The 27,279-nt window shown below is 41.7% G+C and overlaps 1 protein-coding gene across 1 annotated transcript in view; it reads left to right on the top strand.

Annotated features, from left to right (window-relative positions):
* LOC138286360 (embryonic protein UVS.2-like) overlaps positions 1 to 27,279 on the top strand; it is a 159,326-nt gene that overhangs the window by 95,425 nt on the left and 36,622 nt on the right. Inside the window, exons 8-9 of the mRNA XM_069226519.1 lie at positions 11,365 to 11,437; positions 17,817 to 17,944. Of these exons, the coding sequence (XP_069082620.1) occupies positions 11,365 to 11,437; positions 17,817 to 17,944 (201 nt within the window). The remainder of the gene's footprint in view (positions 1 to 11,364; positions 11,438 to 17,816; positions 17,945 to 27,279) is intronic.

Here is a 27,279-nt window from a genome sequence, read left to right on the forward strand (position 1 = left end):
TAACATTTTAAAACGTGTGAAGAATGGAGTACCTAACCTTATCGTCATGCTACCAGGGTGCCATCATTCTCAGTTTTTTGTTTTTCTTATTTCTTATTTAAGTTTGCTCTGATAACTGGGATGAGAGTCCGTCCTCTCTTCGGTCACATGCATGTTGGACCATGTCTACGTATTCTGACCCAGGAATCTCCTGCAGATGGATTTACCGAGTAGGAACGGCAGAAGTTTGATATAGTGTTTGGCTTTCACAACAAGTGGCAATGCCACCCAAAAAATTTAAAGTATCTCAAAGTTATCATCTCGACAAAAAAGCATACACAAGCACACATGCGCACTCAAGCGGTGAGCTAGCTGTGTTTAAAGTGGATTTGCATTTACATATTGCTTTACATAGATTGATGTTGCTCTGTATTTCTGAGTTTGGCAACTGGACCATTTCTTCTGCAGGTACAAAACCACAATCCTGCCCTTCTCCTGCCACCATGACCCCATCCCCACTTGGTGTACAGCATTCACTCCATCACCCCAGCTCATGTTTCCAAGAATCCCTTCTCCCCTTACCTGCTGCGGTGAATGGGCCAGATCTGCATGTGGCTCCAACTTCCCCAACCACCGCAGAGCTTCCTCAGCACAGAGCAGGCTAGGAGTTCTTTGCGCCTCCTGCACACTCCCAGAGTTCCTCAGTTTCAAATCAAACGTTAATTCACCTATGAGACCCTTGCCTCCTGTAAAGTTTTCACGAATCCCACTACCCCTGGAATATTCAGATCACATCCAGACTCCTCTCCCACGCACTCTAGAAGGGTGAGCGCACCAGTAAACTCCGTTCTGCCGACAGTAGGCAGAGTTTTTTGCCAAACTCCACGCTCCAAGCGGAGCGCGGAGTAGCGAAAACTCGGATAACTCCCCCAGTGGACCGGAGTTTGCCACCACCTCCTAAAAATCATGGTCAAGGTATTGTGGATACAAATACATTGTGGAAAAAAATATCATGAGCAAGTATATACACTTTTAAGCTGTTATTATTGAAGTTTAAAATATTTTTCATTATAATATTCTTTTTTATTATGATGTTTTATTGCAGTGGAATATGTTTATATTGAATTACTTAAGGTAATGTGAAATGTATTATATTCTATCTATATTAAACAGATTATAGTAATGCATCTTTTTCAGGTCATTGGGTTCATAGGACAATAAATGAAGGAAGGAGATGTCCCATTAACTAGACTAAAATATGGTCAGGTTGACAGTCATATAGGGAAGAATGAGACATAAACACACAAAGCGGGAATGAGTGGTCAGCCAGGGAGACCAGGGGAACATCCGTTGAAGCAGGTAGTATTTGCTGTTGTATGGACTTTACGTGTATGAAAATGCAAATGTGGCTCTTATGTTAACAATAAAACCATTAGCATTTTTTTTTAAACTAAAAAAATAGGAAGATGTGACTGGTCCAGGAAAGGTTCTGGAGGTAAGAAAGGTGATGGTTGACATAAAGGTTCAGTCGAGTTCCAGGCTATTTTCTTCACAGTGGATTGGCTGTGTGTCTAAAGGTGAGATATTGGTGGTGGCCATCAGCACAAGAAGAGTATTCTTCAGGGTCCACATAAAAAAAATTGCCTTCAAGGTGGAAGTCATCAAAGAAATTTTTTGAAATCCAGGTGCAGGGAGCCATAACATGTTTGAATATTTCAGTATTGAGTGTTGGGTTCTCACTAGGTGGTCAGCAGATAAAGTGATGCATGACAGTCTGCTTGGCTGTTAGAAGAAAGTGTCAGGAGAGGACTTCAAAGTACTTGAACATTAGTTCTGACTGTGGTGTGGAGGGCCATGCCATTCAGTGGTTGATTGTTACACCTCCTCATTAATGACACCTCATAATGTTCAAAGTGTATTTATGAAATTGTCTGCAAGACCATTCAATGGCCAACTTCATCTGAATATACAATGACGTGTGAATGTACTGTCTGTTGACCTTGAGTCTTTAGAAATGGGCTTAAAGTGAATGTAGAATAGCTTGATCATAACTGATCATTTCCTCAGTTATGCTTCAAGATTTCCATTGAAGATAAGATACCAGCAGACCATAAAATCATTAGGGTGGACAGAGCTCACGGAGTTTCACTTTGCGTAATTTTGCGGAATCAGCAAAAATCTCTATGGAATTCTGCGGTATTCCGCGTGCAGGCAGAGTAGTACTCAGCCACCCCTAGTTACAACAGGGGAATGTAATTTCCCCTCTCCAGTGTGGGTGATTCGCTGCCACTCTTTACTGTATGGGTTGCAGCTGCCCATGATGAAAACTGTGCCTTAACATTTTAAAACGTGTGAAGAATGGAGTACCTAACCTTATCGTCATGCTACCAGGGTGCCATCATTCTCAGTTTTTTGTTTTTCTTATTTCTTATTTAAGTTTGCTCTGATAACTGGGATGAGAGTCCGTCCTCTCTTCGGTCACATGCATGTTGGACCATGTCTACGTATTCTGACCCAGGAATCTCCTGCAGATGGATTTACCGAGTAGGAACGGCAGAAGTTTGATATAGTGTTTGGCTTTCACAACAAGTGGCAATGCCACCCAAAAAATTTAAAGTATCTCAAAGTTATCATCTCGACAAAAAAGCATACACAAGCACACATGCGCACTCAAGCGGTGAGCTAGCTGTGTTTAAAGTGGATTTGCATTTACATATTGCTTTACATAGATTGATGTTGCTCTGTATTTCTGAGTTTGGCAACTGGACCATTTCTTCTGCAGGTACAAAACCACAATCCTGCCCTTCTCCTGCCACCATGACCCCATCCCCACTTGGTGTACAGCATTCACTCCATCACCCCAGCTCATGTTTCCAAGAATCCCTTCTCCCCTTACCTGCTGCGGTGAATGGGCCAGATCTGCATGTGGCTCCAACTTCCCCAACCACCGCAGAGCTTCCTCAGCACAGAGCAGGCTAGGAGTTCTTTGCGCCTCCTGCACACTCCCAGAGTTCCTCAGTTTCAAATCAAACGTTAATTCACCTATGAGACCCTTGCCTCCTGTAAAGTTTTCACGAATCCCACTACCCCTGGAATATTCAGATCACATCCAGACTCCTCTCCCACGCACTCTAGAAGGGTGAGCGCACCAGTAAACTCCGTTCTGCCGACAGTAGGCAGAGTTTTTTGCCAAACTCCACGCTCCAAGCGGAGCGCGGAGTAGCGAAAACTCGGATAACTCCCCCAGTGGACCGGAGTTTGCCACCACCTCCTAAAAATCATGGTCAAGGTATTGTGGATACAAATACATTGTGGAAAAAAATATCATGAGCAAGTATATACACTTTTAAGCTGTTATTATTGAAGTTTAAAATATTTTTCATTATAATATTCTTTTTTATTATGATGTTTTATTGCAGTGGAATATGTTTATATTGAATTACTTAAGGTAATGTGAAATGTATTATATTCTATCTATATTAAACAGATTATAGTAATGCATCTTTTTCAGGTCATTGGGTTCATAGGGAGATTGGGTGAGGAGTGTTTTATAAATTACATTACAATTAATGTTAATTAATTAATGTTAATTATTGAAGTTTTAAATTGATATTGATTTGTTTACATGTTTAATATATTTTTAAATTATGTAATAAATTATATTTTGGAGTTGTGGGGCTTAATCAGGGATTGGGTGGTAATGTTTTAAGTATAAAACTGGTATTAATTGATCTATTTCTTTGTACAACATTTCTAATTGGAAACCATTTTGTGGTTGTTAAATTAATTTTAAATCATAACATTATTTGTGTATTTTTTATGAAAATTATTTTTTTATTTTTATGAGCTTTGTGGGGTATTGGGCATTGGCGAGTAGTGTTATTCTCACAGTATATGTGTATATATATATATTTATATATAGATTCTTGTTATTTGTTTTTTTTTACATTTGTTATGCTTGGTATTGACATTCATTTGTTTAGATGTTTTAAATTTCACAAATTGTTTATTTTTATTTTTAGGATGGGTTTATCGGTGGGTAGTGTTTTAGCTAAAATGTACATTATTTTTGATTAAGTGATTAATATACTATTTGATCACTTTCAACTGATCTTTGAATTTACAATGTTTATATTTTCAAATGTAACTATGTAATATTAGGTTTAATAAAAAAAAAAACGTATTTCATTTTTATTACAGTGTGTGGGCTATATTAAGGGAATGGGTGGGTAGTGTTTAAATATTATTATTAAATTATAATTAATTGAAAAGTAAAATATGTCAAATTCAAAAAATATATATATATTGTTTTGGTTGTGAAAATAATTCTTCATTACTAATATTAGACCATTCTTTCAGATTTCCATGTTTCATGGGAGAGTTTGAATAATATGTTTTTTGTTTTACTTCATAGTTAAAAGAGGTTTTTACAATTCCAATATAGTTAAGGTTTTTTTTTCACATTTTAGGAATCGAATTGAACTTTAGGTTTTCATTTTGTATTTTTTTAAATGGGTAACCCCCATTTGCCCCATTTATGCACTTTCCCGGTGTCTGTTGGACTGGAGCTAGAATGGTAAATGTGAATCCACCAACAAAGCATTTCCCCCTGTGCTTGATGCGCTCGAGTCACAACAGTAAATTTCACCCCTCAAATATACACTTGCCCCAATGCATGTTGAACTGGAGTTGGAATAGTAAATCTGATCCCACCAATATATGCAGTTTTCCCAATGTTGCTGGATTCGAGTTAAAATAGTAAACCACACCCTACACCAATATATGCACTTCCCCCAGTGTTTGTTAGGCAGAAGTTAAAATACTGAATCAGACCCCTCCAAAGTATGCACTTTCCTGAATGTTGTGAGTGTTGTAGGATGAAGATGAACCCGCTGTGAGAACAATCACTTTAAACAAAGTTTGTGTAAGGAGAGAGTGTAGGGATAATTGAAAGATCCACTTCAAACCAGTTCTAGAGTTTGTGACAGTGGATCCACTTCTTTAGTGAACCAGTTGTGTAGAAAAATGGGATCTCAATTACCCCACTTGGTTCCAGCTCCAAGTCCCCTATGACCAAGGAAGAGACTGCTCCACAGAACACTGACTACCAGTATTTCCCTGGTGAGAGGATATCACCTGAAGTCTGGATCTCACCAGAAGCTGTGTACCTATTGTGGTGCAGAAGGCAAAATTATCCAGGAAGGAGCATGGTCCAGGACTTCTTCCGTGGGTGTGGTACACTGAAAAGGAGCATACTGCTGGAAAGTGATCCAGGAGAACCCACAAACCAGGAGATTCCAGGTGGGAACACCTACACTACGATGTGACTATTGAGACCCAGTCGAGCTGTGAATGCTTGTTGCTAATTGGCCCCTTCAGGGCCACATGTGCCAAACTTGTAATTGGAAAGTGTGTGGCTGCACCTGCTGCATATATGACTGCTCCATGCAAGGCTAAAAGTACTAAAGTATTAAAGAGACAGAGCGCAAATACCCATTGGTAGTGATTGAACTGCACCTGGGATATATTTATGTCCACACATGCTAAAGAGAAACAGTGAGGACAGGAAGACAAGGCAGTTGGTGCAATTCCTGCCAATGTAGCACCCAGAGACACTAATTTGGATTATTTGTAGAGTGTAGTAATTTGCCCAGATATGAGATAAAATAACTTAACTTTCTTTGTTACAAAAACAAACACTGGGTTGCACTTTCATTTTATTGATTCTGTTGGTTGATTGTTGAGCTCCGATCTCGATCACCGCCACACTACCTCCCTGAGAAGCCTTTGACCGCTCACCTTTACAACCTTGAGAGTCAAGTGTGGAAAGGGCTCTACTCGGTCCAGTTTGTAGAGCTAAAGTAGGATGTTCCCTGGATATCATAGGCCAACAACGTCTTCCCCAGCCCTGAGGCCCAGTAGGTGCTACTTACCCTGCGGCCTACCAAACAGGGTCTGACATACAATATTTTTATACCACTATATTTTTGTGGTTGATATTGTATCCTTCAACTACCCACAATCGACAAGATGTTAAGAGGAAGGAAAGCATTTAGTGCACCATGGGTGGCTAGTTGGCATTTATTCTCTTGATTTTAAATCCAAACAATTCAAGCACATGTTTTAACGAGTGGAACTCATGAAGACCCTTAAATCCATGGTATCTTCAGAAGATTGTACAAGCTAAGTAGTTTAACTATCTATCTTACAAATGTTGCACCCTCCAGACCAAGAAAAAGAAAGAACGAGGCTATCCAGGTGTGTGTGCACAATGATACCCAGAAGGACTCTGCTGAATGTTGCTCACCAGTTGGCATGTGTTTTGAAATGAACCATTTGGAGTTTGTCAAGACACATATATAAAATATGTTAATAAACACAAATTGAAACGTGATCAAGCCTTTCAAAGTGGAAACTCTGTAGTTAACAAGGATACTGTTGGAATAATGTAAGATATGGTTGGAGGATAAACCAACAGGATTCAAAACCTGTAGACAGATCCTGTTACGTAGGACATCAAGCCCGAAACAAGCCTGGAGATACAGGGTAATTTTAACCATGCATTGTAAAATAACTGACATTTGTGTGTACAAAGCACATCAAAATGATGATAGGTCATAGTACAAAACTTTTCAATGGAGTCACTTAGTGCAAATAGAACAAGAAGTATGACTGTCAAGTACAGGATTATACATACAGACAATAAGGATGCCTTCATTATCTCAGAGCAAGGAAACTTAGGAAGCCGAACAAGGAGCCATGTCTGACGAAACCAAGAAAATGATTCAGAGAACAGAAAAAAAAGACCACACCAGGACCGATGAGCAGAACAACACGGAAAAATCCGATTTTAGAACATTAATTTGGATAAGCTACATGCCCCAACCAGAAGCAGACCCCAGCAACTGATGAACTATTGCAGGGAACTTCAGAAATGAAAAGATTGGATCACAATATTTTCCTATTCTTTAGCAGACATGTATCCAACCCAGTATACCTGAATGGATATGCAAGCCCGTTCTTGATTATCACAACTAGAAAGTTAACCATCACTGTACACAACTGTCAGTATGACAGTGGCTATGATGTTATAAGTCACACGCTCACTACCTCATGTGGTTTAACATATACATGGATGTGGAGTGAAATAGTATGGACAACTGGTTTGGGGCAATACAAATCACAAGGAAATCGGACTTCCTCAGTCTGCATCCTGACCAGAAACAAGTTACAGTGCAGAACTGAAGAATCTGAGACACTGCACCACTTATCTCAGCGGATGACCCACTACAAGAAGATCATGGAATCCATATTTACTTGGAATGAGGCTATTGTCAGATATGGGAGAAATTATGGCTTGATTAAGCTGCCTCATAGCTTAACCAAGTGTGTTGTTTCCTCTTCTCAGTAACTCTAAACAGTTGATCCAAATTAGTAACAATGATTTTAGCACACACACACAACTCCTTCCATAAACACCTCCAGTAATAAGCAGTTAGGCCACAGTGCATAAGACTGAGGTGTCCAATAGCTTTCCAGCACTTTGAGTCATACGATCGACATCAGGTTCACTATATTCATATGCAAAGACTGTCACAATTCTTCATTGTCAGTTTTCATCCTGATGAGACCCTTAAACAATAGAAAGGGTAGAAAGATAATCATATTCCCTTCTGCTTTGTAAACCAGACAGTCCTCCTGCCACTAGGTGGTGCTTGTGTAGGCTCTGTCAGGTACTGCCTTTATACGGAACTATGACATAGCACTCTATAGCATATGGGCCACCTTGCTCCACAGTACCTTCAAGTGCATTGTGGTGTTTGTAGTCCCGCATTGTTGCCAATCCTTGTGCTCATCATATCCTGGTGGTGGTATTCCATTAAGCATCATGGTTCCTGCCTCCTATAAATACACTGAATCATTTAGACTTGCTTCTTTGACTCCTAATCTCATTCAGAACTCTATTTTTGGTTTCTGTTTCTTGTGTCTGTAGGCTTCCATAGTCCTCCATTCTCCCACTTCCATTGTATCCTTCCCTTCATTGGTGGTTCCCTGATCCCTGCACCTGGATGATGACTCACATCTGCACTAATAGTCCTCCTCCTCTGCCTCCAGCTATTCCTGCCCTGGAAGCTCAGTATGCAGCAACATGTAACAGTCAATTCTGCTGAAGCTCCACTTTTGTGAAAGGCATGAATACAACATGCCTTTTCCAGTGTTTAGCTTTCCTCAAGTGTATAGACCAACTACTGAGAACATACGAGGCTCGATGTTTTTCCGTATGGTTTCTGCACTACTTTTTCTCTTTATTTCGCAGTGGGATCTCGCTAGGCAGAAGTCGAGCGCTTTGCATGACATTGATCCTGTTACATAGGTAATTGCACTTTTGCTGGTTACATTGATAATTGCACTTTTGCCGATAAGTTTCACTGCAAGGAAACTTTTATTTTCCTTTGTTTGTCTGCTTTGCACTGATGACGGCCGTCGGCTCGCTTATGTGGCAAGAAACGTCTGGTTAGCTATGTGAAACTGTTTTACTTTTCATTTTCAATTTATGTGGCAAGAAAAGTCAGGTTAGGAGTTTACAATGCAAATAGCTCTAACTCCAGCAAACGCGAGATCCATTGCATTGCAAATACTTGTCTTGTTTTGTATTGCTACTTTGATTCCAGCTTTGATCCTAGTTTCTTTGTACCTTGATTAGCCTTTGTTTCTTGCTTCCTCCTCCCTGTTTTGTTGCTTTGTCTCCCCTGTTCCCTTTCCTTGCTGTTGCTGTCCCCTCTGCCCTGCCTTTTGCCTATGGTTCTAGCGATGTCTGTACCCTCCCCGTTTTGCCCTTGTTGGCGTACAGATTCTTAGTCTTGGATTCTTTTCACTATCCTGTGTTCTTTGTTGCAGAACTGTCCCTGCAATTTATAGCTTACTTTTCTCTTTTCCTCTTTCTGCACAGTTTGAATTCAGTCCTGTCCGTGGTCTGAGAATCAGGTAATATTTTTCCCTAAGTACAGGTCCTATCTTCAATGTTCATGGTCTCTTCACCTTGCACTCTTCTTTCATAAGAGCTGCTCAGTTTTTTCCCAGAGAGTAACTGCTTTTTGCCATTTGTCCGATCTTTTCTTCGTACAGTGAGATCATTTCCCATGGCACACACACAATATAATTTATTATAGTTTGTCTATTGTGCCTGTTGGTGCTGTCATCTCATTGGTTATTTTTCAGTTTATGTCTTGTCTGTTTAGTTTTGTCTTAGCAGTCATTATGCTGCTCAGCTCCATGGTCATGATCCCAGCCTGTTTCAGTCAACAAATTCAGTCTTGTCCTTTTCCTTCTGTACTTTCAGGCATCCATCTTGTATATATTAAATGCATTCTTTGGAATTAGTATATTCTTGCTGGTATCTGACTCTCTATATTTGTTAGTTTAGTACCTATCTCTAGCCAGTTCCTGACATAGATTGACTATTTAAAATTATATTTTTATTAAATCTGTTTTTGCCTTATATGTTTTAATGATGTACCAAAGTAGTACACACTGGCACTCATACGTTTTGCCTTGTGCAGGGCTTTGTCACTTTTTGCAATGATTAATCCGTTCACCAGTTATTTGACATGCCTGCAAGAGCTGGTATCATTTTACGTTGAGGCTCCTGTTTTCAAGGTTTACAAGTCCAAGTTAATAAAAACATTCATGATATATTTGTATTTTAAACAGGCAAGTAATCTAGCTGTTTGTACACTTCAGAAAACAGGCACTTATAAAGGTAAAAGTGATGGACCTACATTGCTATCAGGTCCAGAGAACTCCATCTTGCCTGATGAGATAACAATTTCCATTGAAACAGAAAGTGAAACCAATTCCTTGTCCTGAAGATTTCATATGGACATTACGCCTGTGATCCACCATTGTCATAGTTAACCGGACAGTGTGAAGTGCCAATGTGTAGTATCATAAAACATATCCGTCAAACATTTTCTGTGGAGCATGTATCATCCACAGAACAACAGAATAATGGAATGTTCAATTTATGGATATGTGATATGACCTTTGTAATGCATGTACCTGTAGTGACAGTAATGAATTCTATGCGAGAAGGAGAGTGTAATATCGATGACAATTGTGTTAACAGTTTGGTTTATGAATATGATATCAGATTTGTGACCAATAATCTATTTGGTCTATATGTTTGTGTCATTGTAGTGTTAATATATGTCCCTCAATGACACATATTATTTAGAACAATTGTACTAATAAGCACATGTTCACACATCCAGTACGAAAGTGCAAAGGTTAGATTTGTGTTTATTACTTCAGTACAGTTAAAATGCCATGAGAAAACACTTCCTATTGCCTCGCAGATGGCATGTAAGAATTACCGAACACAGGGAAGCTTCTAATAAACAGAATCCCTTCTCAATGTGATTTTGCCTTGCTGCACATATTTAACCCCTTGCATTCAGGTTTTGGTTAAATACGTTTGTTAAAAAAATAATCATGAACAAAATTCCATTGCTTAAACCCTATATAGAGATGAGCAGAGCTTAATAAGGTATTTATTACAGTTGTTGAGGGAGGGGGTGAATATCATGACACTCTCAAGGCTTCACCTCTCATGAGTCATAGCCCCTCTCCACATTCAACAGTGGTAATAAATAGCATATTGCACCATGCATTTCTGCATAGATATACATATACATACATATATCAGCTGTATCTTAAAAACTAATATTTCATAGAAAGCTGTGTTCTAAGTTAAATTTTAGTCAGATGTTAAAGTGTGTGTAGTCAGTATACCTCTATAATTTATGAACATTTCTTTATGTTTCACATTTAAAAAATGTTAAGTGAGCACTGAAATTGGGTGATAGTCTTCAACGCTGTTATTTACCAATTGATCTTTCATTGTCAAGCCAGAATTACATTACCATCACGTCACAGAGGCGAGAGACCTGATTGGTAGTCGTTAACCCATGTTTGCACTATTTTATGAATGGCTCATAATTTGCCTAAAGTGTAGTGCTAATTGTGGTGCTATTAGTTTTTTGTGTTAAAATAGTAAGACAAATAAATAGTTGCATCCGTTCAAAATATTGTGCAACCAGGGCACGTCACCAAGTAAAGTCCACCTACTGATCTGTGGTTGCTTCAGCACCATCTGATGTTAATTTGCAAACACGCAGCAAAGTTGAACTCTCACAAAACATGAACAGTGATGCATGAAATCACTACTTCAAGATGCATGTGGTTAAAAGATATGCGTTTTAGTTCTTACCTGTCCTCTGACAAACTGAGAGCCTGATGTTTGAAGGAGCTTCCTATTCATTGGGCAGTGTGAAGATAAACGTTTTACTTTACAGGTGGCTAATGTATTTGTTTCATCCAATGCAGATGACTGGGGCAGTTTTGTGAAAGTGGACAGCAACCTTCCATATGACTATGAATCAGTGATGCACTATTCCAAGTAAGGTGCTGCTCGTAAGGTTGGGCTGCGGGTGTGCATGAAAAGAGATGTCAAGTTATGAAAACTTGCTTTTATTAGAGGAGCTCAAAAGCTATCCCTGTTGCCAGCACCATGCACACTAAAACCCATAATCAACTCTGCCCCTACCTCCTTACAAACTAAAGTCCATAATCAACAGTGCCTTACATCACCTCCCATCCAGTAACATTTCAAATCACACTCATAGGGGTTCGCAATCCTCTCCCCATTGTACACCACTTCCAGAGAGCCCATTTGGCCTCATGGACATTTTCTAATTATCATGATCCACCCCCAAACTTTCACAGTTGGACTCATTGTCAGTTTCACTTCATCCACACCTACCTCCCCGACGTGAACTGTTTCTCACCATCTATGTTTCTCTGTGATGATGTTTGGGGAGTGCCCATATGTAGACATATCACAGCCTCTCAAGCCAATACCATCCCAGATGAGACCCAGAACCCAAGGAAATGTGGGGACTATCCCCATATTTGCCCAGTAAGGACCTTTGACAAACCAGCTCCACCCCCAGTCCATAAAAACCTTCTTAACCAAAGCAATTTGGTGCTTGGGTGGGTGTATTTGCTGGTCATTATAACGAGAGAACGAGTGAGTGTAGGCATTGCATATGACCGGCACATGGCTACACTTGCCTAACAGAAACATGTGGAAAGACACCTGGAGTGCCCCTTCTAGGGCTCAGTTCCACCCAGCAGGCCAGCCAGAGGAGGTGACAGCCTCATCTTTTTAGGGCTAATTAAAGTCCCCTTTAGTTAGAAATTCAAAGCATGGCCCGTATATTTAATAAAACTATGTCAAACAATTCTCTGCTAAAGCTAAGAACATGCTCTTAATATTGAAAATATAGGTTGTATGATATGGTACCTCACTTCTGCCCTTGCATCTTCTGTGATGCATTAGCATCACTGCTATGTGTAGTAGATATTGTTGACAGGCACATTTTAAATAAACAAGACATTTTCACTTAATTTTCTACGAAGCACAGACTTGTAATGTAATGTGGTTTAAGGTGAATTTCTAGCGCACTGCTTGTTACCTGTGAGAGTATCCAGGTGCTGACATGCAGATATTATCAGACGCTTAGGTCAGATGCCCACCCCCTCTACCTGATCACAGCTCTATCTGTTGCAGTAGCATCATCTGTACCTGTTGTCTAGTCCAGGGTTTGCTGTCATAATATGGTTTCTGAGCTGTATCCAACAATGCTTGTGAATTATATACCTCATCGTATAATGCAATGAGCCATAGCTGAGAGCCTTGTGCCAGTTCTGCAAGGAGCAGATTGAATGCTCTGTGTGCTCCTTGTAGTACCCACTTAGAACATCCACATTGATGACTGGCTAGTCACTAGGGCTCATCTTCATTAGTATATGTTACAAACAGCGAAAAATCGCCATTTGGGCCGCCAAATGGCCTTTTCTAATGTACCATCCCTATTTTGCAAGTCGGTACACAATTATCGACTCACAAAATGGGGATTGCGATTTGCAGTTAGGAAGGGGCATTCCAAGGACATCCCTTCCTGATTGTGAGTCTCAGTGACATGTATGATTGTTTTGTGACCGCAATTGCGGTCGCAAAACAATTGCAGTTATCACCAATTTCAAATTGGTGGTAACACAATTCGCAAATGGGAAGGGGGTCCTTATGTGAACACTTCCCCTTTGTGAATGGAAGCAAAAATATTTTTTCAGAGCAGGTAGTGGTCCAACGGTCCACTGCCCACTCTGAGAAAATGTAAAGAAAATCTTTTCATTTTTTTGTTTGAAATGCATCCAGTTTTCCTTTAAGGAACACGAGCTGCATTTTTAAAAAACTGCTTTATTTAAAAGCAGTCACAGACATGGTGGTCTGCTGTCCTCAGCAGCCCACCATCCCTGTGAGTGCGGCTATTCCCAATGGGGTTGCAAATTGAGACCTACCTCATGAATACTGATGAGGTAGGTCATTTGCGATCTCATTGGAAATTGCAAACAGTGTCATTGGCACTGTTGTACGTTTGGTTTTGCATCTCGCAATTTGCGAGTCGCAAATGAGTTGCAAATTGCGAGTCCCAAAACAAACGGTCGTACATCTGGCCCTCAATTCCTTTAAAGCCCTCATAGCTGATTAAGGTGCAGTTTTGGACTCAAGATTTGACTGCAGAACATCTCATATCCTGAGCCATGATACACTGCAGATGAAGTCGCTTAAGAAAAAGAAAGTGAAGTGAGATTCCTTGACTCAGATAGAGGAGGACGTTCAGAATACCAACTGTCCATCAGTGGAGAGGACTTATGTTAATTCTGTCCTCCATGATTCTTCAAAACTGCATTGAGAATTCCAAGTGTCATCTGATTACTCATTCGTAGTAATTAAAGACTATGGGGCAGATTTAAGAAAAGTGGCGCTGCACTAAGTGTCTTGCGCCCTTTACCGCCCCCTACCACCACCATGCGTGCGCCATATTTAAAATATGGGGCACCATGCCGCAGTGTGGGAGGCAAGAACATCATTTTTTGAGACGCTATTGATGTACTCTGCAGTAGTAATGCCAAAAGTTTGGCGCTATTCCTGCAGAGTACATAGGGGCCCATTATAAATAATGGAAGCCCCCATTTAACGCCTGCTCTGAGCAGGTGTTAAAAATGCCCAAAAAAATGGCGCAAGGAAATCTCTTAGATTGGGCATTGTGTCACTTGTAAATAAGGTGCAGGGAAAATGGCCCTTTAGCCCCCCCTTCGCATAAAAAAATGACGCTATGGCAAGCTAAGGTGGCGCTATGGGCTCCTAAATCTGCCCCTTTGTGAACCTCTGGAGCACTCCAAACATGAAGACCTGGATGGCCCAGAACGGGGCTTCAGTAACACTGACCCATAAGCTATTCTAAAGAGCAACTTGGGATGTCGCTGATACATCCCATAGACAAACAATTCAGAAAGGTCAACAATGGTTTTTATTACAGCCATGCTTAGCTTGATGGTGGTGAAGTGCCTCAGATTATCCTGCTCCATGACAAGTAGCCAATGGAAGATAAGATTGATCAAATGTAAAGGTTTTTGTGAGCCCTGGTGCTGCTTCTTGAATAGGCCAGCCATGAAGCAGTCCCTCTTGGTATCATTTTCAGGCCTTCTAAGCTAGATCATCAATAGTAGCCAAGCTCAGTGTAAATTGTTATAAACCTCCAGGTGTGGATAAATCTAGGACAGCCTCCAGGTTTCTCGAGATTTAGTTTTAGGGTGAATTGTACTCACACTCTGGAGATTTTATTCTTCTTCTTAGTGATCCAAATGCTAAGATCATAGTTGATCTGCTGACATGTGGTGTTCTAACTGAGCAAGATATTCACTGAAGAAGATCTGATCTAGTGAGCCCAACATAATGCCATGGCTGGTTTTCCCAACACAGCAGTGAAAAGTGAAGATGGATTGCAATGACTGCCAGGCATGCTTGCTGCTGGTCGCAAGAAGGCTGAGGTACTGTTGTGTAGCCGCCCGCAGATTTTTCACTCTTGCAAAAAAGAAAAATAATAATAAATGGCAAAGCCTAAAAAAAATAAAAAGCATGTATGAAAGCAGTCATGGACGTAGCATCTTCCTTAGTGGGCAAAATGTTCATGCAGCTATGTACACGTGATCAGGCAAAATGCCATCACTCACACTGCATGACTGACAATGGATGGAGTGAACTGACCAGGTGCCCCCATACTGTATTCAGTGTAAGACAGAAGGAAAATGTGAACGCCACTGCAGGAACTCCTACATGCATATATTTAGATATATATTTTTTTTCAAAACGTTTTTTAGAAAACATGAGACAGATGAGAGACCTAAAATTATGTCTTGGCCAGGCCTAAAAAAAGGGAAACTCTACAATTCAGTTCATCATTATTGCCTCTTGACGATACTTGCCCCAGTGCAAAAACTTGTGCAAAGAAGCTAGTGCAGGAATTGTTGTGCTGGGCTGTTGTATATCATTTGATTCCTTTGAACCAGCAGGTTTTAAGAAATGCATCATGACAAATGACAATGCACCAACAATCATGATGATAGTAGGGTGAGCCTTAAAATGTGGTACAGACCACTGTATTGTTTGTTGTCAAAGTTTAGTTTAAGAAAGGAAACAGTGACAGAGGGAGAACGACAAGCTGTAATGAAAAATAAGAACCAGAAGGAGTGAGATAAATGGGAAGGGCCTGTCTGGGGTAGATTAAAGAGGCATGAAGTGGAATCAAGACTAGGCAGCCTGGATATTCAGCATTGTGACCTTCATGATACTGGTCGCGAGCTTCTGAACTAATATTTGTGCCTGAGAACTTACTCTTTTACAAATTAACTACTGGGGCAAGGTTAGGCCAAAGTTGTGACAGAAGGAAGGTGGGATTGTGTATTGTATGCAGTGCTTTTGGATATAAGTACTCTCCAATATGCCAACAAGGTCATGACTAGAGGTGAGCGTAAATCGAGTAATCCTGAGTAGCATAGTCATGCATAATTACCTAAGAATTCAAAGAGAAATTACGCTTTAATTATGAATGAATAGTAATTCTGCGTTTAGTATTATTTGTTTGTGCAAATAATGCCCCTTTACATGTAAAATGGCCACAAGGATGGATTATGTGCTAAGAAATAGTGCTAAATGCAACCGAAAGTGAATAGCGAGCTCTCGTGGTAGGATTGTTCTCCAGGTTACTACTGGCATTTATCATTAGTTTTTAGCTCAAAATGCACCCTTGCATCCAAAACGGACAAGAGAATAAATGTGCTCTTGTGGTATGAATTTTACTGCTAAATTGCTCTTAATTATGTGAGGAGGAGTAATTGCGGAATTATCAGTAATTCTGTGTCAAAGAGTAAAGTGCAATTACCAAGATTACTCCGGTGTCATTGAAATTCCACCTAGGCCTAGATGTGACCTTCTCTGGAGTAGCAATGCCTGTATTCAGCTAAGAACAAATTGGCAAATCTGCAAAAGATCACCATTAAGGTATTTGAAAAATTCTATTTTAATGGACATTGCTATGTGGGGCCAAGTGAACACGGAGCACTGATAAGTAAATGTGTACATTTATGATCAGCAATCTAGGAGATAGAGTCAAAGAACTCAATTACAACAAATGTTCTTCATTTTTATAAGTCTCACTGGGGCTCCTCTGGGATTCCTTTCACTAAAGTGTATTATGTTAAAGACCTGCTGGTTGGTACACTAATGTGTTTTTTCTTTATTGGAGTCTCATATAAAGAAGGTTATACGCTGCTGTTGACTGACTCCCCTGGAACTAATTTGACTAGATTTCCATCCTATTTATTTTTATCAAGAACTGTGATGGTAACTGGTAATTTCTGGTTAACAAAAGCCTTGCCTAGAAAACTCCTACTGGTATGTTTATATAATTATCTAAGCTTTGCATTAATTACATAAAATTATATAAATCTGTCTAGTTCCAAACATAACTACTGTAACAATGTTCTGGCAATTCATTTGGGTGTCCCTGCTCTAAATTCCTCTTGACCTGCTGCAAATGGTTTTCTCTGGGTCCCATTACAAGCCATACAGCTGCCAGTATTGGTTTATATATGTTCCACATATATAAATGTGGAAGTTCTACCAGTTAAAAATACCAAATAAAACCAATAGATACCATTAAACTGCAAGTTCTACAAGTTCTAAACTACAACTATAATGAGCTGCAATATTCTGTTCAGCAGTTTCACTGACCAAAACCAGTATTCTACCTAGTGGACACGGCAAACCACAATAGACCACACTGTATTTTGCCACCTGGAATGTTACCCTGTGTTGTCCCTGCTTAATAAACCCACAAATTAACTAAATAAATAACCAAAATGTAATTGTTCCTGGAAAGTAGTTCCATGCATTTATCACAATCACATCTCATAACTTCTCGTACTTAAGCCATTCCTCCACGAGAGGAAGCCTGCTTCCTTTACTATGGTTCAACTGTAAGTTGCTTGACTGTCTAGTCTCCTTGTACTTAAGGCCCACCTCATCTAGATGAAGCTTATTTCCGCCACTGTGTTTAAACCCTGAGGTGATTCAATGTCTAGCTTCTTTGTTTTGCAGTTTTATATAGCTCAAGCTCGCACCGAAGGTAATGGAGCACTTTACGTGAGCACCAGTTGCATTACACAAGGTCACTTTTATTTAAGCACGGGGAGATTAAGCGATTTGCAGAGAATCACAGGATGCTGAATTGATGTCAAGACTCAAACCTGATTCCTCAGTTCTAAGGTCGGCAGCTCTGACCGTAACGCCACACACTCGCCCATCTAGCATCTCTCTTGACTTCTTCTATAGATTTAAGTTTGTAATGCAAGCTTTTGATTGATTCCTGCAGATACACACGTTCGATCACGCCCTGGGAACCAAGCATTCTTCCAAAACCAGACCCCAAAGTAGCAATTGGACAGAGGTATGGACTCAGTAGCCTGGACGTGGCCAAAGTCAAGAAGCTGTACAACTGCAGTAAGTGCTCACCACTGGTAATTAAACAGAACACACATATAGTAGTGGGCCTTCTCTTTGTTGTGCTAATTTCTCATAGTGTGGGGCTGCTTTACAACCAATCCACTGCACCATTCCTGATCTATGAATTGGGCTCAGGCAAAAGGGTAGTGTGCACTGAGACAAACATGGTCTCCCTCATAAAAGCTTGTATCAGTTGAGTGCAGCAAAGTGTAAGCAGCATGAGTGACGGGAAAGAGTCTACAGGTGTTCTTGGTTTCTTGTGACGGCTGTCTACTTCAGTCAAAGCCAGACGTTTGCACATTCATAGTGGAAGTTGTCCAAAATGGCCAGCTTTCACTTTTCACATTTCAGGCAGCACTTTGCAAGCCCAGGAGAAATCGCAACGCTTTGCTCTATTACATTATGAGTTGCACGGAAGGAGAATGACCCTTTTGGTGCCACCTTTCTCTTGTGACACATAAAGACCTCACAATTTGTGTGTGTATTGGGACTCACAGCAGCAGTCAAAATCTGTAATAATACATAGCAAATTTGAACATAGCATTTTCAAAATCAGCCACAGTGTAAACAGTGTTTTTGTGAATGTAATATTACTTCATAATGCCAATGGGACATAGATTCAACAGTGGCATGCAGGGTACGTTAGCAGTATGGAGAAGGAGAAACATGGACGGTGAGGTTCAAAGGTAGAGGGCATTAAGACAGGTGGCATACATAGCGGAAGAGGTCAGGATGCCTTATCTGGGTGACTACATAGTGCTTAAAACTCTGATCACATCGAGCACCTCCCAACCAGGTACCTACACCCTTCATGGTGCACTGTGGTTGGCTCACCAAGAAGATGTGTATAAAATGTGTTGAATGTCCAGTGGTTTCCTAGCTATTTGAGTACTTCCAAAAAGACTCATGGAAATCATCAAATAAGTGTGGCCTCCAGCTTCTCACATGCTATGATACTCTATTTTTTAATGTAATGTAACCTTTGACATGGCCAACAAAAGTGGTACAAAGACGGGCCACTATATTCACTTTCAAATTCACAGAGGTACAGTATTGAGACGTAAAAGTCTAAACAAATGCTAGATCATGTATGTGAAGTACTTCTTTACATATATTTATAGGATATAACATAGCGTCAAGATCTTTACAAAAAAATTCTCAACGGTAGTAGTATCTCAAACATGAGGTGCTGTACATTGAATGTTATGATGTATGGTGTCTGGTGGAGACAGGTTTACAGAAACCAGGACATGATGACATTCTTGGAATTGTCGGACCTAATAACCTTATCATATTTATTAAATATTTACATTGTGCATATATACTGTTTGAGGCATAGGCAGACAAAGAGTACCAATTCATAAAGCTATTTGTCCACCTACAATCTATTTAAAGAGTGCAAATTAGTTTAGCAATTCTCTAAAATGTGAATTTATACTCATAAATCAATTTACTCACATGCAACATTACACCAGTATTGTGTTATATTACATGATAATAAACATGCTCCTGTTGTAAGGAAATGGGGTGTGTTATGTGATACGGTTGTGCAACCTTGCAATGTAATACACTTACCAACCCCATTAGGTCCAGTAGGTTTCTTCTGTTAAACCCTCAGCTCAACCCTCAGTAGCTGTGGCACTGAGCAGCAAGGCTTACACAGAGGAACAACTGTAAAACATTTAAACTGCACAAAAATAATTGGCGAAGTAATCGACACAACACTCAAGAAATCCGACACCAATTTATAAAAATAGACTGTATTTTTGTAAGAATTTCGACACTACAACAAAAAAGATCCATGGGAGGGTTCCGGAAATATAGATTTTACAAGTAATTAAATCAAAGGAATTTCACTCATTCATCAACAAGCCTTGGCAAAGTCAACAAATTGGGCACTTAAAAAACTTTTTGAAGGAAAACTTAGGTAAGTGCCAATATGAGTGACTAAATTACTTGGGATGACCAACTCCAGCAGGGAGATGTTCAGGGGGACCAGAAAGGTCATCAAGAATAGTTACGTCCACAGGTGAAGTAGTCCTTCAACATGCCCAGGCCATTTATTTGCGTTCCAATGGGTTCCTATGGATTGGTCCTGATGCAAGGGATAAAGGATGCTGAAGACGCTTGAAGAATGCTGTGGATGTGATGCAGTCTGTGGGGGCCTTCCTGCAGGGATTTCTGGGTCCATGAGGGTGATGAGGGGGGTCCTGGTTGCAGGGTTGATGTCCCACGAAGTCCTTTCCGGTCTGGCTGGAGTCCAGGCACCCCTGGACTAACAGTCTCCCATTGTTGCGGTCACAGACCAATCCTTCCTGGGTCAATAACTCGCCTTCTGAGGGTCCCAGTAACTTTCCGACAGCATTAACTGATTTAGAGTACTTGGTTACAACTTTGTGCGTCAGGTCTTGGTGTTACAAGGTGGCAGTGGAAGCAGTGTGAAGACTTGGGGTTACAAACTTGCCCCAGTAGGAATCTTCAGCAGTTTTGTCCCTGTGCTGCGAAGAGGACACAATTGCAGTCTGCTGGCCCTTGGAGTTCTCTTGGCTTGACAAGTTTCTTGAAGGCCACTTCTCCTTGAGCAGGACGCAACAGACAACAGTCCCTCACTTTGCTTGCCACCAGATGCAGCAGGTGCAGTCTTCGAAAGGTGCAGCTTCTCTTTGCTGGTCCCTCGGTGCAGCCTGGCAGTCCTTCTCTGGTTTTTCTTCCAAGTGGGCAAGATCTGGGTGCAAAGTTGGCATATTTATCTTCATAAAATGCTCTCAGGATGGGGTGCGGTTGGTATCGAATGGGCTACCAGGTTCCCTCCCTTCTGATGAAGACTTCCTTTGAAGTGTGGTATCTGGCTATCCCAGATTGCACCATTCTGCCTACTTCCAACATGCGAGACACTCTCTCGACTCTCAGAGCTCCCTAGCCGACCCCCAGAGGTGTGGCTACCAAGGAGCTACACGCCCCGGGAAAATCCAGTTTGACAACTAGCTTCTCCTCTCCTGTCCCAGTGCCAACTCTCTACCTAAACAATAGAGCAGCCCACTCTCCCAACTGTTACCCACTTGCCCTTCAAATGTGGCTTCTGGTTGAAGCTCGCCATTCGGGCTAACACTCCTGTGGCTCCCTGCAGGAGGGTGGTACCACCTCTCTCATGCAGGCCCCTCTTATGTCCTTTCCTGGGAGTTATTAGCACACCTTCCTAGGAGGACGGAAAGCTGTCTGGAGAACAAGTGTACATCAGTAAACGGGCACTGGAAACCTTGGGCAACTAAAGTGGCAACTTCTAAAGTTGTCCTTTGCCCTCCAGTGACATTAACTTCCATTTAACCATTACAACAGTTTTAATGCACTGATTCGTTAGATACTCTACAGTACCAACATTAATAGTCCCATTCAGAAGTTAGCAGGGCTTGGGTGTCAGCCTGTAACTCTGTACTTGTAAATAGGGCTTGTAGCCTTTCCACAGTAAAAAACGATAACTTATGGTTTTTACAGCTGGAACATGTAAAGGTACATGTTCCACTTTCTAACACACATCACCCTGCTTTAAGGCTCTTTAGGCCTGCTACAGGGGTAACTTACATACAATAAAATGGGTAGTTTGGGCTTTGTCATTACTTTAGATGGCAAAGTTGAGTTAGCAGTTTTAAATTGGCTTTTCAGTCTGCAGTGGCTGAGAGTCATGTTTTACCTTCTCGTACTTGAGGGGGCAAAAATAGTTCTGCAGTCCATGAGAGAACCTCTAACTTACAACCCTGGGTATCCCTGGTACCATATACTAGGGGATTACAAGTAAGTTAGTCTACACCAATTGGGTAGAACACATTTAAATATGCACCATGATTAGCAGGGCTCAGGACATTTAAGAGCCATTAGACCAGTACCTAGTAGTCAAAATGAGGACAAAAAAGTTGAGTTAAACCTGCCAAAAGCGTTTTTCTTTACAGGCATGGAATAAGCATTCAGATGCAAGAAAGTTTTGTAAGATAGGTAAATACCTTCAAACATGTGCGTTTTGGTATATACACAAACGTCTGTAATGCACATTTCCACACTGTGTGTGATTAGAGAGGTGCTGTTGTCAAGGGCAGGAGTAATCCTGAATCCAGGGTGGGAAAGAGGAGGGATCACATTCAAAATTGGTGAGGCTATGTTGGAAAGGATTTTTCCATGAGAAAAATATGTTTTATATGTGGGTTAAGTTAACAAGTGCCTTTACACTTTTTTAAGACAAAGAGTCAATCGTTCATAAAATTATTACTGCATAAAGTACTACTCATTCATACTGTCATATTGACAAATATATTTTTGGTGTCTGTGTGTGCTTTTCGAGGTAGATTCAATATTTGAACGCAATAAAAAATGTGTATACATAATTGCAATTAGGGGTTTAGAGCAGTGGTTCTCAACTTTTTGACTCCTCAGGACACCCACTTTAGCAGGACTAGGAGAGATTTGTTCCAATTAACTATAAGCCCAGATGCCACTCCATAGAAATGAAGCATCTGGAAAATCAGGGATCCAGTAAGGTGTGGCTGACAGAGGAATAATACATTATCATTGTAGAGCGCTACGTGGTCTTGCGGGCTATTTTTCCACCGGAAGCCCTATATATGAGCATCACATTGCCCCCAAACCTCCAGGCGCTCGATCGCCAAGGCGAAGAGCAAGGGCGAGACAGGATGCCTCTGTCTAGTGCCTCTGCCAACTGAAAAGCGGGGGCAGCAGGATGCCATTCACCCTCACTAGCACTTAGGGTGTGCCTAAGGACTTTAACAAGTGAGAGGAGAGAGGACCTGGATTAGAAACTCCCATTCCAGGGAATTGAACGCTTTTTTTAAATCCAGCAGCATGACTGCAGCTGCGTCTCAGAAGGGCCAGTGGTTCTCCAGGGCAATGTGAACTCCATGAATACAGTGCCAGGTGCTATGAAGGGGCATGAAGTCACACTGATGTGATTTGATAGGGCTGAAACATGTCGACAGGACCTTGGATGTTTTGGATCATAGTACACCCTAATAGCATCCCACTTTAACTTTGCCATAGATATCCTCAATAAATGAATTACCTACTAAAATCGGAGAAACCTGCAGGCAATTTTAACTATAGATCCCACTAGATTAAGTGTTTGGCTTACAAATTGCATTGAGCCCACTCACATTAAGTGTAGAGAGAGGATCCGATGATGAAGCATGCCACTGTTGGGACTAGTGGGTGAGGATCCTACTAAATCACCAAAGAGATGGCAGAGTCTTCAACTACCTATAACTTATTGGGGATGAGGTAACATGAGTTCAAATCGGTTTTATTGTTTTCCAGATAGTAAACCAAACGCTACACTCAGCCTTCAGCTGCATCCGCCGGCAGGGCAATGGTCACATATGCTTATGCAGATGGAAAGTGAGGAGAGGGGAAGAGGACAGTGAAGAGAGGAGGAGAACAGAGAAATTGGAATAACTCGACATCTTTCAATTAAATGGATTGGTGTACAGACATTAGTATGAGATCGCAGTCATAGAAAACATTGGTAGAATCATCCATCGGGTTAAGTTCTGTCTGGGTAAGGCAGAGTAACCTGAGTTATCTCAGGCATGTGAATTCTCAGCATTCCCGGGAAAGGAATAGCCAAGAGGGACCCCAGATCTCATCAAAGTAGAGTAATTTGTGTTCAAGTGCTGCTGTTAGCTTTTCCATCCCCAACAAGCCCCAAAGCCAGTATTGCCAGTCCAACTTCGTCAGGATGGCATCTGTGCCCCATTTAGCCAGAATAACTTGATTAGCTGCACAGAGGGCAAGAGTGAGAGCCCGGCTTCGTGCTGAACGTAGAGGGGAGCCCCAAGAGTACAAAACTGGGGAACGTGGTATGTCAGTGTCATACATCCGGTTGATGTCTGTCAATGCTGTCTCCCAGAAGCTCTGCAGTAGGAGGCAGTGCCAGAGGATATGCATGAATGTCCCACAGTGGCCACACTGACGCCAGCAATTGTCATTCCCTCCCGCTTTCCACTTAGCTATTCTAGCAGGCATGTAGTACCAATAGTGCACCATTTTCAAAAGAACTTCCTGTCCGCTATCATAACTGGCTGACTTACGGGACCCATGTAAAATGTCAGCCCATTTCCTGGCAGTGAAGGTTTGGCCACGTTCTAGTTCTCTTCGTATGTGAGTGGAGGATGGTGACTTGTGCATTGACATATTGAGGTATGCATATATGTCAAGTAGTATGCCCTTGTCTGTGTACTGTGTGATGAGCCATTGTTCATAAGGCGTAAGTAGGTGGCTAGCATAGGGTTTCACATGCGGTTGTAACATCCATTGGCAGATGGCTAGATATTGCCAGTCTGCAGCGGAAAGAGAAGCCATATTCTAATTGGAGCTGGTTAAAGGTGAAAAGGCCATTATGGTCAAACAGATCCCCAATTCACTTACACCCAGCCATTTGCCAGTGTATAAATGTTGTGTCTCCTAGGGCCGGGGGAAAGTCTGGATGTCCCAGTATCAGTGTCAGTGGTTGTATAAGTGTAGATAGGGACTTTGTTAGCTGTACTTTATCCCAGACGCCTGCAGTCGCCCGGAGCACTGGAGACATGTATACTCCCGCTGGTCTATGCGGCTCAAGGAGCTAGGGTATTTTCCAAATGTGGATCCCTGACACTGCCTGATTGATAAAACACCAGTGTTTCTCAATATGAGGCCTCAACCATTCTACGATATACCACAGTTGTGCTGCCTGACAGTAGTGGAGTAAGTGTGGAATTCCTAGCCTGCCCTCCTCCAACAGCCAGTAGGACTGCTTCTTCACCATGCAGGCTCTCTTGCCTCCCTAAATACAGGTGTCAATGAGATGCAACATTTTCTCAAGAATATGGGGAGGATTGGAGTGGCAGTGTTTGCATCTCATATAGTATTTTGGGTAGAAGAGTAATTTTAACTACTGCTAATCTCTCCAACCAAGAAGGGTACCTCTGGTCCAGTATTGTAGATCCGATCTGATGGCAGAAAGGCCTGTCTAAACACTTGGGCCCGTAGACAGTTTGCCAGTAGGGATCCTCCCTTATCGCTCCCTGAATAAAAGTTTTGTTTGAGACGCAATAGGGCATACTCTGCTCTATCCGTGTCCAGTGCTTTGAGTTTGTTGTGGGCTGTCATGAGTTAGCATCGACCCTATAAGAACCAGTGTGTTTGTGTTCTCCCTCAAAGTCCTTAGCACAGCCCTGTAGCTGCCCTCTCTTCGCAATTCCATTTTTTTTTTTTTGCTGGGCTGAGATAGCTAAAAAACGAACCAGATAATAGCCTTCAGGGTGTCCCAAAGGACCACCACCAAAGTGTCCGGAGTGTCGTTAATGGCCAGGAAGGGATTTATCGTAATGTTTATTTTGGTGGTAATGGAGTCATATTGCAGTAGCTTATTATTAAGGCACCATAGATGAGATTGGTAGGGTGCTACTGGGGAGTGTATGTTAAAAGAAATAGGGGTATGATCTGATAGGCCTGAGGCTCCTATATCAACAGCCTTGACTGCTGTGGTTAAGCTGGGAGATGTGAAAATGAGATCCAGCCCAGCATAAGCTTGTGGCTGCTGAATAGAATGTGTATGTTCGCTCAGTTGGGTGTTGAGTGCAACACACTTCCACTCCCCATGTCTTTTAGCCGCTGAAGTCCGGTGGTGCTAAATTCCCCTGATTGCCCCACTGGTTGGGCTGACCTGTTTAGCAGATGTCTGGCACTAAATTAAATTCCCCACCCATTATAACATCAGTATCTGGTGAGGACATCACTCTTCCTACAGCATCCATAATAAAGGGTTCTTGCTGCTTGTTGGGTGTGTATACTGTAGCTACCGTGGGTGAATGGAGGGCTTTACAATGCAAAGCGATAGCATCCTATTCTGTATTTCTGACTGCGTGTCCATGACAGCCCTGAAAGTGCGTGACTATGAGCAGAGACACTCACCTTTGCTTTTGTAAGCCAGAGGAAAAGAATTGCCGGTCAAACCAGCTGAAGAGCAAACAGAGCCAGCCTCTCCTGAGAAGATGTGTCTCCTGCAGAAGACAGATGTCACATCTGGATTCCTTGAGTAGGGAGAGGACAGCCAGGGGCTTCACTGGAGTATTAAGCCCTTTGACATTAAAGCTCAGTATCTTGATCATAACCGGAGGTATTGTGTCCTGCCCCTCCCATGAATGAGTGAGGATGTTATTAAGATCTGGAACGGCATAGCATCACCTGCTATGCCTGTGTATCTGAAATGCATATAGTGAGAGTACTTGAGAGAAAGACGTTGGCATAGAAAAGGGAAGAAAACAGAAATAATAACATAACAGCAGTGTTCCCTCCGCAGGGATCCAACAACTCCACGTAGAGAGGGCTTGTGACCTTGGCAATCGGTCATGTCATCAGCCGAGGGTGGTATGGAAGAGGGAGCTCTGCTGCTCTTCCCGCATCTGGTGATGCTAATGTCCCAGCATGGCCAGGGCCGACCTAGTCAAATTGCCGGTGAGGCATCATGCGAGTGGCAATTGGCTGTAAGTGACAAAGCAAGTCCTTGGGAATCGGTCATTTTCAGTTTTGGATACGCTGCTCTGGTGTTGGAGTTGTTGCAGTAGTGCCATCCCTTCCAATGGCTCTTTAATTCTGAGGCTTTCGCTATATGCTTTTTCACTATGCTTGGGCACCGCTTTATTCCCGATATGCTTTAAAAAAAAGACTGCAGTTGGTCTGTAGTTGCTTCAGTCTCTTAAGTCTGGGTTATCGAGGCCCAGGAATGCCTGCACCTCTTCCAAGGTGCAAACTGCATTAGTCTCCATGTTCCACACAAAAATGAGGTGAAAGGGACTGCCCCACTTATACTGGATCCCTGTTCCACGAGAAAAGCCTTAGCTGGGTGCAATGTCCAGCTCCGCTGGAGTGTGATGGGTGATAGGCCTTGGAAGATCCCAAGTTTCATTCCCTGGAACGTGATAGTAGATTTATCACAAACAACTGCCATGATAAGTTCCTTCTGCTTGTAGGAGTGGAGGTATATTAGAATGCCCTGGGGGTACGGTGGTCCTGTACAGTCTTCCTGCTCTGTGGGTGCGATAAAACTCAATGTCTTAATCCACCAGTTCGGATGCCACCTGGCAAAAGTGTTGTACCACCAAGTCCACCAACTTCCCAGCATCGGTTTGTAAAGGGACCACCAAATGCGTATATTACAGCGTTGCAACCTGTTTTCAAGTACCTCTAGGAAGTATAGTAGGTCCTCATTTCTATCCCAGAGTTCCAAGAATTGCTAGCAATTGTCGTTGAGTTCCTTCTATCGTTGATCTCCGGAAAGTACCAGTGTGTCTAGT

Source organism: Pleurodeles waltl, chromosome 3_2, assembly GCF_031143425.1.
Source record: "Pleurodeles waltl isolate 20211129_DDA chromosome 3_2, aPleWal1.hap1.20221129, whole genome shotgun sequence".
In the NCBI taxonomy this organism is placed as follows: Eukaryota; Metazoa; Chordata; class Amphibia; order Caudata; family Salamandridae; genus Pleurodeles; species Pleurodeles waltl.